Source organism: Xyrauchen texanus, chromosome 5, assembly GCF_025860055.1.
Source record: "Xyrauchen texanus isolate HMW12.3.18 chromosome 5, RBS_HiC_50CHRs, whole genome shotgun sequence".
Taxonomy (NCBI): domain Eukaryota; kingdom Metazoa; phylum Chordata; class Actinopteri; order Cypriniformes; family Catostomidae; genus Xyrauchen; species Xyrauchen texanus.
Window position 1 is genome coordinate 53,097,386 of NC_068280.1, and position 12,500 is coordinate 53,109,885.

At 41.2% G+C, this 12,500-nt stretch overlaps 2 protein-coding genes across 6 annotated transcripts in view; one reads left to right on the forward strand and one right to left on the reverse strand.

Moving 5' to 3' along the window:
- trmt10c (tRNA methyltransferase 10C, mitochondrial RNase P subunit) overlaps positions 1 to 12,500 on the forward strand; it is a 112,564-nt gene that overhangs the window by 47,349 nt on the left and 52,715 nt on the right. Inside the window, exon 3 of one of the 3 annotated variants that reach the window (XR_007970554.1) lies at positions 3,079 to 3,309. The exons of the other annotated variants lie outside the window; for them this stretch is intronic. The gene's annotated coding sequence lies outside the window, so the exon portion shown is untranslated. Of the gene's footprint in view, positions 1 to 3,078; positions 3,310 to 12,500 lie in introns of those variants that run through there. 3 annotated transcript variants of the gene reach the window in all.
- LOC127643624 (tripeptidyl-peptidase 2-like) overlaps positions 1 to 12,500 on the reverse strand; it is a 72,206-nt gene that overhangs the window by 37,824 nt on the left and 21,882 nt on the right. For all 3 annotated transcript variants that reach the window (XM_052126415.1, XM_052126414.1, XM_052126413.1), the window contains exons 15-26: positions 11,770 to 11,876; positions 11,000 to 11,154; positions 10,766 to 10,882; positions 10,582 to 10,682; positions 9,124 to 9,220; positions 8,878 to 9,015; positions 8,527 to 8,771; positions 5,356 to 5,434; positions 3,707 to 3,855; positions 1,437 to 1,533; positions 967 to 1,097; positions 1 to 67 (exon numbers count right to left, since the gene is read on the reverse strand). The exon at positions 1 to 67 is cut by the window's left edge and continues 141 nt beyond it. In XM_052126415.1, coding sequence (XP_051982375.1) covers positions 1 to 67; positions 967 to 1,097; positions 1,437 to 1,533; positions 3,707 to 3,855; positions 5,356 to 5,434; positions 8,527 to 8,771; positions 8,878 to 9,015; positions 9,124 to 9,220; positions 10,582 to 10,682; positions 10,766 to 10,882; positions 11,000 to 11,154; positions 11,770 to 11,876 — 1,483 coding nt within the window. The remainder of the gene's footprint in view (positions 68 to 966; positions 1,098 to 1,436; positions 1,534 to 3,706; positions 3,856 to 5,355; positions 5,435 to 8,526; positions 8,772 to 8,877; positions 9,016 to 9,123; positions 9,221 to 10,581; positions 10,683 to 10,765; positions 10,883 to 10,999; positions 11,155 to 11,769; positions 11,877 to 12,500) is intronic.

A 12,500-nucleotide genomic window follows, 5' to 3' on the forward strand; every position in this document is an offset into this window, starting at 1 on the left:
ATCGGACAGAGCGCAACCTTTCCTGCACAGTGCGTCCAGCAGCGATGACTTCTGCTTCTCCATATCACTGAAAACATTCAAACTGTGGTTCACAACTCAAGTCTCCCATTACTATTTTACACTTATAAAAAATGTATATTTATCTTTAAAAAAGAAGGAAATATTTATCTCAAGTGAATCAGTATTTCTATAACTTTAAGTGAATCAACGTGAATTGTCCGAACGAACCGACTCATTAATCAGAGTTCCCAATGCTAAACATAAGCGAATCGTTTATTGTAACGGTTCATTATATGAACTGTCTGAAAGAACCGATTCACTTGAATGATTCAGTTGTCCGAGCGCTACATTCTCATGAGCAGAGAGAGAGAGAGAGAGGATGGTTTAGGCTGTGTGGGGCTCAAGTGAATCAGTGAATCATTTATGAGAACTAGTTAATTTACATGAACTGTCTGAAAGAACTGATTCACTTAAATGATTCAGTATTCCCAGTACAACATGAGAGAGAGAGAGAGAGAGAGAGAGAGAGAGGATGGTTTAGGCTGTGTGGAGCTCAAGTGAATCAGTGAATCATTTATGAGAACTAGTTCATTTACATAAACCATCCAAATGAACCAACTCAGTAAAATGAATCAGAGTTCCCAACACTAAATATAAGGGAATCGTTTATTGTAACCGGTTCATTTATATAAACTGTCTGAAAGAACCGATTCACTTAAATGATTCAGTTTTCCCAGCACTACATGAGAGAGAGAGAGAGAGAGAGAGAGAGAGAGAGAGAGAGAGAGAGGACGGTTTAAGCTGCGTGGGGCTCAAGTGAATCAGTGAATCATTTATATGAACTAGTTCATTTACACAAACCATCCGAACGAACCGACTCACTAAAATGAATCAGAGTTCCCGACACTAAATATAAGGAACATTATTTATCCATCTAGAGATGTGATGTGTAGAAATGTTCAGTACCACTTTATGGAGGCAGCGTCTGGCCGCGGGTCGGTCTTTAATGTGAGATAAACCGCCAGTGCCGTCTGATCGATGTGTGAGATAACAACATCAGCAGCAGCTACGATCTCTCCCAAATGCGTCAAACGCTCCTTCAAGACAAACATCACAGTTTAGTGAAGGAACATTACAGTAAATCTCACAAAACCTGTTGAGAACACGTCCAGCTCATAGTTCACTCCACAGAACTGGCCCTCACTGGATATTTGGTGTTTTTGGCACCATTCGGAGTAAATTCTAGAAATCCCAGAAATGCCCAGCCTTCTGACACCAACAATCATGCCACGCTCCAAATCACTGAGACAGGGCTCCAGACTGTTTGGTTATGAAATCACTATAGAAAACACACAACACTTCCAGAACCAAGATGGCTGAAATATCGGCTTCATTCTTACATGTTTGAGTGGAACATGTGAATGCGTGTGATGTACCTTCTCGGAGTCGAGTTGATGTAGTCTCTGGACATGTAGAGGCAGGTGTGTAGGGAAAAACTCCTTTAACTCGTCATATATAGAGTTGTTCTCTAACCTGAACACAATGATTTATTATTAATTTACTGAAATACAGAGTAAGTGGAAAAACATGCAGGCAGTGAAGATTAACCCTTTAAGCTCGAATTGGCCCACGAGAAACAAAATAAGTAAATATATTAAAAACTAGTCTCGACCAAGTTTAGAAGCTCTATTTTCCAGTGCATGTGACATTATGACCAAAACTGAACAAGAGCTTTGAAATCTGCAGATAAATCAGAAATGTTGCGTTTTGATCATCTATTAATAATTTTGCACTGCACATATTATTACAATCAATAAAAACATCAAACTGATCAAATATTCATGTGTCATGTGTTGTTGGAAAGCTCTTAAAGAGTAAAATACAACCAGACTAGGGCTGGGACAACGCGTCAACGCAAAATATGCGCATCGATTCGTCGGACCCAAAACAAAGATGGCGGCGCCGGCGAGTAGTAGAAACACGAGTGGCTCCTCAGACTATCAGAAGTGCAAGGAGGCATGCACTCGTTCCTCTAAAGTATGGGAATTCTTTAATTTAAAAGGAAACAATTCCGTGATATGTTGTCTTTGCAAAATGGAGATGGCCTTCCATTCTAGCACCACGGCAATGCACCAGCACCTGAAGAGGAGCCACCCGGGAGCAGCTGCAGATGACAGAGAACCGTAAGTTTTTTTTCAACTCCCCACTTTGCACTCGATGTTGGAGTAGGCTTTAATACATTGTCGACACCTAAAGTTTTCGCTTATAGCTATTAATAATGCGCTTATAGCTATGAATGTCGTGAAAAATACATAGAGGACACTGACAACGCGCTGACAGACAGGACCAAGCAGGTAACATTTAATAAAGTCTCAACTTTCAAATTTGGTCATTCAAAGAAAATGAAACCATAAATAGGCCTACTATTTTGTGGCTCTTTAATGTGTCGTGACAGATTGCCTCCGTTAAAGCTGCTCGTGAACCGATCATCTTTTCCTTGGTTAATTTATAGCATCAAATAGGCTAAACATGAATGTAGCCTACATCAGAAGGACTGTTGTGACGTCAGTACGGTAGCCTACAATCCATTATTCAAATCCACCGACGCTAATCTTCTCTCTCCTGACTACTTTGTCGGACAATAATGGCGTATTATGATTGATTGATCAGATCGCCAGTCAATCAAACTCCCGGCAAATGTTTTTTTTTTTTTTTACATTTTATACACCCCCCACCCCCGATGAAACCGGTATTACCGGTGTTGTCACAAGTCGATTAATCGAATCGAAATCGAATCGGACTGGAAAAAATAAATCGTTAGATTAATCGATGCATCGAAAAAATAATCGCTAGATTAATCGTTTAAAAAATAATCGTTTATCCCATCCCTAAACCAGACTATTTGTTTTACTCACAGACTAAATTTTAGTGTGTAATATCTAAATATATGTCTGACAATTATGTTGTTGTTGCTTATATGCCACATTTTTGCTTATAACTTCACTAAACATAAACAGAACATAACCATTGCTTAGTCTGTGATTATCTTTCAATGGAGTCCACACACAAGATAATCAGATGTATAGATCATTAGATAATCCACATGAAGCACAATGTTACATATGACCACCAGGAGATGGCGCCAAATACACGACACAGACTCAATGATGACTCAAATGACACAGAATGAAACTCATTCTGTGAAATCTCATGACTAAAATCATGTCTGCATGCTATGCAAACCTTTAGTCATTGTTGTGTTTGCATGTGTAATTAGTTCTTATGTACAATTATTATCTTTTATTTGTTTGGAGATGTTTTTGGACACTATGATACAATTATATTTGTAATGTTGGAACTTTTCATTGATTTGTCGTATCAACACAAACACTTTCTCAGATAGAGTCGACATGATTGGGAATAAAACAAAAGCAGTTTTTTCATAAGCACCTTATTTACACCCCGAGATATATAACGTCAAATAAGAAAAAAAAGCACATTTTGGCAAATTGTATTTAGATTTTTCAGCAGTTTCTTAGTCTGAGAGTCTCAGAATGTATCATAATCTATGTTATTAAAAACATTGAAAAGTTTTCTTTACAATAATACCGAACACTTGAACCTCCTTGTCCAGTTATAAGAGTTTAATTTTGGGTATGCCACTGAAACAGGAACTCTTAAAGGGTTAAACGTCAGTGAGACTCACTTTGTCATCCACTGGATCTTCAGATCTCTCAGGGCTTCAGAGAACTCGTCCTTCATGTCTTTCTCCTTCTCTCCTTCCTTCTCCTTCTCTTTGCCATTCTTGGTTTTGTTCGGAGCAGGAACCAGATGATAGACGATCGGCACGATATCCTGCGTGACAGAAACAGCAGAACGACACGTTACTTCTCACCCACGTTACCCAGAATCCCTCATAACCATCTCAGATAAAGCCACCGTGATGCTTAATAATGCTACTGATGAGATACAGGTGCATTATGGGATACAGTAGTTAGTGATGTAATGGGTGTGTGTAGGTTTATGGTTCATTGTTTAGTTCAATTTTATACTAAGGGCTCCCAATGTATTATACAGAGCACTTATTACAGGGACAATCCCCCCGGAGCAACCTGGAGTTAAGTGTCTTACTCAAGGACACAATGGTGGTGACTGTGGGGATCAAACCAGCAACCTTCTGATTACCAATGTATTATACAGAGCACTTATTACAGGGACAATCCCCCTGGAGCAACCTGGAGTTAAATGCCTTACTCAAGGACACAATGGTGGTGACTGTGGGGATCAAACCAGCAACCTTCTGATTACCAGTTATGTGCTTTAGCCCACTACACCACCACCACTCCATTTTATTTCTTGCCTTTTCTCCCCAATTTGGCACACCCAATTCCCAATGCGCTCCAAGTCAAGCCTCAATCCGGGTGGTGGAGGACGAATCTCAGTTGCCTCCGTGTCGGAGACTGTCAATCCGCGCATCTTATCATGTGACTTGTTGAGCGTATTACCGTGGAGACATAGCATGTGTGGAGGCTTCATGCTATTCTCCGCAGCATCCACACACAACTCACCACACGCCCCACCGAGAGCGAGAACCACATTATAGTGACCACGAGGAGGTTACCCCATGTGACTCTACCCTACCTAGCAACCGGGCCAATTTGGTTGCTAAGGAGACCTCGCTGAGATACTCCGACCCACCCCCCTCCCCCAAAATGGCATTATTAATCATTGAGGCAACAGCAGAATGTGAAAGTTGATGGAATGATGATCGTATATCAGCAGAGCATCTCTCTGTAGGAGTCATCATTTTCTCACCCTCAAGTCATTCCAAACCCATTCGATTTTGGTACTTTAATTATTGCTTTAAATTCAGAGATACAAATAATCAACAGTCTCTCTGACACAATCTCTCAAAACCTTCAAATGTGATGCTATTAATCACAGTCATTGATTGACACCGACAGCAGACCGTCAGACTACGGCTGTGCGATATGGACGGATAAATCATGTCGCCATTATTTCTTGCATTAATGACAGATGTTAACGCTGTTTCTTCGTGATTAATGTTGAGTTCTCTCAGTGGTACACACTGGTACTGGACAAAGTGTGCAGAAGATGTGCACCGATCAGAACGGCGAATTAAACGGCAGTTTAACTGCAACTTAGAAACTGCACATGCTCTTATTGCGATTAACTGCGCAGCCCAACGACAGACAGAGCACCAGATCGTCAGCAGTATTAGTGTGCGAGACTTTGAAGGAGTTGTGGGTGGTGAAACAGCGCCACCATCAGGAGGGCAGTGAAACTACAGACATGTCGCATGACATCAGTGTTTTTCAAGAGACTGTCACTCACTGCTTTCTTGCCGAACTCACTCTTGGGCAGAACCAGAGAACCGGTGATGTAACCGCCTGGACCGGCACCTTTAGGAATCCTGGAAAACACACACACACACACAAATAATGGATTAATTAGCTGATAGTGGGCTATTTTGAGGTGACCAGCATCAGTTGATAACCGTACCCGTTTACCAGGGACAGATTTAAGTGATGTCTCCCCTTTTACATTTGGGGGTCAGTTTTGACCCGCTGGAGTTTTAAGCTTATATAACATTTATAATCCAATTGTTTTCATCATAAACCATATTGTATCTCATAGTTAACTTCTCAGCTGTTCATACATGTCAAAAGATCTACATTTATGACATGTTAACTGACAAATATCAATGTTATTATGCATTAAGCATGTTTTTTTTTTTATTATAAAAATGTCTTTAAATTATTTAATGTTTCAAAATATCCATTAACTACAGCCAAACCAGTGTGATACATGTGGAGATATATGTTTTATCAAGGTTTATATGAAATTATATTTTAATATAACGTTGCATTAAATTTATAGAAATATTTTAAGTGAGAATTTCTAGTCATCAACTTCCATATTAATTAATTAATTAATAACTCATTACTGCATAATGACATAAAATCTATGCAACCAAATTAAATTGTAAAATTCTTACAACCAAACAACATAAAAAACGACTACACAACATCTGTACTAGTATTCAATGTTTTTAAACTAAATGTTTTCTGTTTATTGCATGAAGTGCTGAATTATTTAGATCAGTCTGTAGAGGGCGACAGATGAGGACTTTTCTTCCTTCAACCCTTATTCAGACCTCCACTCCGTCATTTAGGCAGTTTATCCGTTCATATAGTTTATTATGTTCTGTGTGTGTGTGCGCATGTGTATGTGTGTATATGTGCATGTGAGTGTGAGTGTGTGTGTGTGTGTGTGTGTGTGTGTGTGTGTGTGTGTGTGTGTGTGCGTGTGTGTGTGCATGTGTGTGTGTGCATGTGTGTGTGTGTGTGTATGCATGCGAGTGTGAGTGTGCGCATGTGTGTGTGTGTGTGAGTGTGTGTGAGTGTGCGCATGTGTGTGCGTGTGTATGTGTGTGTGCCTGTGTGTGTCTGTGTGCGTATCTGTGTGTGCATGTGTTTATGTGTGTGTTTATGTGTGTGTGTGTGTGTGTGTGTGCATGTGTGTGTGTCTGTGTGTGCATGTGTGTGTGTCTGTGTGTGCATGTGTGTATATGTGTTATGTGTATGTGTGTGTCTGTGTGCATGTGTGTGTCTGTCTGTGTGTGTGTGTGTCTGTGTGTCTGTATGTGTTTGTGTGTGTGTGTGCATGTGAGTGTGAGTGTGCGCATGTGTGTGTGTGTGTGTGAGTGTGCGCATGTGTGTGCGTGTGTATGTGTGTGTGCCTGTGTGTGTCTGTGTGCGTGTCTGTGTGTGCATGTGTTTATGTGTGTGTTTATGTGTGTGTGTGTGTGCATGTGTGTGTGTCTGTGTGTGCATGTGTGTGTGTGTGTTATGTGTTTGTGTGTGTCTGTGTGCATGTGTGTGTCTGTCTGTGTGTGTGTGTGTCTGTGTGTCTGTATGTGTTTGTGTGTGTGTGTGCGTGTTTGTGTGTGTGTGTGTGTGCACGCGCGCATGTTTGTAAACAAGATGCGGTCCCTTTTTGAGACAAAAAAGCCTGTGTGAGAGTATGGGAAAGAGGCTAAATGTAAAGCACTTTTAAGAACAATCCAATTCACAAAAGTGTGAAGATATCTGCATATCATCATGTGTGAAGCTACAAGGTCGAAACTGCCCCGGAATGCAAAAGATGTAACAATTTTATAAAAATGTTTTTTTTTTTAAATAATAATTTATTATGTTCATTTTGTTAGTCTTGATATAGTCACAAAGTTTGGTTCCATACGTAAAACTATGAGCTATTTAAAAAATTAGGAATGAACTCTACTGGGTCAAAAATGACCCGAACACTATAGGAGGGTAAAGTAGGGATGCACCGTTATGAACATTTATGGCTGATACAGATTTAAAAATAAATAAATAAAAAATACAAATGCAATATTTTGCCTCTTTCCTTATTTTATCATATATGACTTTCTTTCTTTTTCTTCACACAAAGAGAGAAATTGTGAATAAATGTTGTGCTCAGTGATGTCACACAATGGAGGTCAGTGAACATTTACACTAAATAATACATTCGATTTCAGTTTCTCATTAAATCTTATCGTATCATAACAGCCTCATGAATAATTAATCAGACTTCTGAATGATACTTTTGTGTTGTTTTGAAGCTTGATCAGGTGGTCTACGGGATCAAATGTTGCTTGTGGCCTATCACCAATGCTGCCTGTATCTTTAGTGACGGTCCCTAAATTTCATCCTATCTAAAGCTGCGTACACACTGCTAGCGACAGCGACTCCATCCCATTCATTTTCAATGAGAGCACAGCGACTTCCGGCGACACGAGCTGTCGCGACCGTTGGCGAGTAGATGTGGGCGTGTCCAGCGACGCGACAAAGTTGAGACAAGTTCAACTTTATTCAAATGAAGAGCGACTAACGGAAGCGACAGCCAATAGGAGAGAAGACGGGAGAGCTCACGTGATCCTTCTCTCTGTCTGTCTCTCTCTCTCTCTCTGCTCCTGCAGTAACGGGGGAAAGATGGATGAAAGGCTCATTCTTGCTGTTAGAAATGTTCCAGTGCTCTATGATATGTCTCTTCCCACGTACAAGGACATTTTTAAGAAAAATACTGCGTGGAAAGGTGTATCTGAGATCACGGGGATTTTATGGACCCAGACAGACCGGCGTTTGCATTTTCGCCGCAGATAAACCGCCGCTATGGCAAACAGCACGCCTTGTTTCTTGTTCATCTTTGATATAAAGCATTTTATGTACTGATTCCATTTATATTTAGTCTTTTCCCTCCAAAATGTTTGTTTTTAGCGCCAAGAAAAGCGATTCGCTGTCAACAACAATGGAATGACATCCGTGAATGTCATTTATAAACGTTACTAGGCAACCAGTAGTGGGAACACCCACTAGCGACTTCACCGCCAGCCACTGGCGACCTGCAGCGATAAAGTCACTAGCAGTGTGAACGCAGCTTAAGTGATACATTTTTAATTGAATTCGCCATTACTATTTCTATCTCAGTCTGGTCACTCACTTGTCATCAGGCAGAGTAGTGATGTAGAATGGATGTGACGCTCCAGGACACAATGTGACAGAGTTCGCCTTCTTCTTCGCCAGCATGGCCGCGCGGTGCGACTCGTAGACGTCCAGTGAGAGTGTAGTCGTCAGACGATGAGACACGATAAACGGCAGATCCTTCAAGCGCTCCAGCTCGCTCTGTTGATCGTGACGCACCTGCAGACGCAGCGTGTACTCGCCCTTCTCCAGCTTCACAGAGTACTGCCGCATTAAACAACATCAAATGTCAGGAGCAAATTCATATGGAGCTTACATTGAGTGTACATTTGTGCAGTGTTTTGGTTATGAGGGGGTTGGGTTAGGTCACCTGGTGTGGATAGGCATCTCCAGATCTCATGAGTCTCTTGTTTTGATCAAACAGGAGCCAGAGTTGACTGTCAAACTCAGATTCATATAATAACTCGCACAGAAAAGGACAGCTCGGCATCACCTCCCCACTCTTAGGCTGAAAATAATAAATCAGTAATTCAATAAGTATCATTATGCTTTCCAGAGAGATACACTAAGTGTATAAATGTTCTTCCTTATCAAACTTACAGGCATCAAAACTCACCTGATGGAAACTGTAAGTGAGCACAATCTCATACAGCTGTCTGTTGTTGGGTAACACGTCTCTCACACCAAGAGGTTTGATTTTAGAACTCACAGGCCTGTAGAAAACATACACACACACAAACAACACACATGTGCGCACACAAGCGCACACACACACACACACACAAGCGCACGCACACAAACACATACACACAAACACATACACATACACACATCATTAATGAAGATGAATAAAGTATTTAAATCCATTTCACTTGAAGAGCAGCAAAAGTGCAGATTTCATTTTATGCAGATGGTTTCTATTTTATAGAGAAATTTATGATTGAACACCCATAAAACTGTGTGTGTGTCTGTCTGTCTGTATCTGTGTGTGTGTCTGTCTGTCTGTATCTGTGTGTGTGTCTGTCTGTCTGTATCTGTGTGTGTCTGTCTGTCTGTATCTGTGTGTCTGTCTGTCTGTATCTGTGTGTGTGTCTGTCTGTCTGTATCTGTGTGTGTGTCTGTCTGTCTGTATCTGTGTGTGTGTCTGTCTGTATCTGTGTGTGTGTCTGTCTGTCTGTATCTGTGTGTGTGTCTGTCTGTCTGTATCTGTGTGTGTGTCTGTCTGTCTGTATCTGTGTTTCTGTCTGTCTGTGTGTGTGCGTGTCTGTGTGCGTGTCTGTGCACGTGTCTGTCTGTCTGTATCTGTGTGTCTGTCTGTCTGTGTGTGTGTGCGTGCGTGCGTCGTCTGTCTGTCTGTCGTGTGTGCTGTGTGCATGTCTGTGCATGTCTGTCTGTATCTGTGTGTGTCTGTCTGTATCTGTGTGTGTGTCTGTCTGTCTGTGAGTGTGTGTCCGTGTCTGTGCACGTGTCTGTCTGTCTGTGCGTGTCTGTGCGCGTCTGTCTGTCTGTATCTGTGTGTCTGTCTGTGTGTGCGAGTGTGTGTGTGTCTGTCTGTCTGTCTGTGTCTGTCTGTGTGTGTGTCTGTGCACGTGTCTGTCTGTGTGTGTGTCTGTGCACGTGTCTGTCTGTGTGTCTGTCTGTGTGTGTGTCTGTGTGTGTGTGTGTGTGTGTGTCTGTGCGCGTGTCTGTCTGTGTGTGTGTCTCTGTCTGTCTGTCTGCGCGTGTCTGTGTGCGCCTGTCTGTCTGTGTGTGTCTGCGTGCCTGTCTGTCTCTTTCTGTCTGTCTGTCTGTCTGTGTCTGTGTGCATGCCTGTCTGTCTGTCTGTCTCTGTCTGTGTGCATGTGTCTGTCTGTCTGTCTGTATCTGTGTGTGTGTCTGTGTGTGTGTGTGTGTCTGTTCTGTCTGTGTCTTGCTGTCTGTCTGTCTGTGCGCCTGTCTGTCTCTTTCTGTCTGTCTGCACGCCTGTCTGTCTCTGTGTGTGTGTGTGTGTGTGTGTGTGTGTGTGTGTGGTTCGCGCGTCTGTCTGTCTGTGCCCGTCTGTCTGTCTGCGTGCGCGTCTGCGTGTGTCTGTTACCTCAGTGGCTGAACCCAGTTCTTCAGCGTGATGGTTGGAGAAACATCTTCATATCTTAAAGGAGAGCAAACCTCAAAACTTGAGATCCCTTCAGACGCGTGCTGCACACAGTTCAGTATTTATGTAATAAATTATAAACTCATTAGCAGCACAAAGCAACACAGATGGAAACGGGCCAACTCACTATATGAAGAGGAGACGGTGATGTCACCAGACCGTGGAAGGAAATAACATAGTCAATAGTGACATCACCGAGACTCGCCCACCAGCGGGCAACACACAGTTCTAAAGTCCGTCCTGGCTGAGAAACACACAGAGAAAGACGCATATGTGACCTGATTGACAGCAAATGATACACACACACACACACACACACACACGTACTGAGCACAATCTGTGATGTTAGTGTATCGTGTACCAGCACAGGAAATGCCTCCGTGAGCGAGCCCTTCTCCAGCAGAGACGAAAACTTATAAAACTCATTGGCTCTGTACGCTCGCTGCTTCACTAGATGAACCGCGTGCAGGACGAACTTCGACGACACGTCACCGGAGTGAGACGTTAATGATATCTCTGAAAGAAATTAAGAGTAAACTCCTCAAACAATCAGATCTATAAAATACAAATATCGGTTAAATAAACATAAATTGTCTTTAAACTGTATTAATTTCAGTATATATTAACCAATATTTAAAATGAAAAGTATTAGTTAACATTAGTTAATGCACTAACACAAACTAACAATTGTATTTTATTTAACTAACATCAACAAACATGAATAAATGCTGTAAAAATATATTGTTAATTGTTTATTCATGATAATTAATGCATTAACTAATGTTAACAAATGAAAATTATTTGAAAGTTTTACCATTATTAATATTTTTTATAATATAGTCAACAAAAGTGTATAAATATTTAGTTTATATTAATTATTTATAATTAATTCAAGTATTATACTGAATATTTATTTATGGTGATTTATTTGATTGATTAATCTGCATATTAAAATTTTTATCTTAGCATGTGAAATTGTGTTAATTACGTGCAATTAATTATATAAAAAACAACACAATTAACGTGTAATACGACATCACGTAAATTCTGTCGAAATTAAATTTAAATAAAAAAGCCGTTAATCAACAAGCTGTTGTGTAAGTCACAAATAACCACACACACACTCATTACCTGCCCATGTTGCTCCCTGAGGGACGGTGATAAAGTGGCGTCGGATCTGTCCAGGTCTGAAATAAACATCTTTGAACGCCACCTCCTGACTGTGACTGTCTGCGACTCTATAACACACAAACACATGTCACACACACACACACACACACACACACACACACACACATACATACACACACCCACACACAACAACACTGACACACAAACACACACACACACACACATACAGCAACACTGACACACAAACACAAGTCACACACACACACACACACACAAACACACAAAACAACACTGACACACAAACACAAGTCACACACACACACACCCACACACAAACACACACAACAACACTGACACACAAACACACACAAACACATACAGCAACACTAACACACACACACAAACACACACACACACACTCACACACAGCAACACTGACACACAAACACATGTCACACACACAACAACACTGACACACAAACACATGTCACACACACACACACACAAACACACAAAACAACAATGACACACAAACACACACAAACACATACAGCAACACTAACACACAAACACACACACACACACACAGCAACACTGACAAACAAACACAAGTCACACACACACACACACACAAACACACACAGCAACACTGACACACAAACACAAGTCACACACACACACACACACAAACACACAAAACAACACTGACACACAAACACACACAAACACAT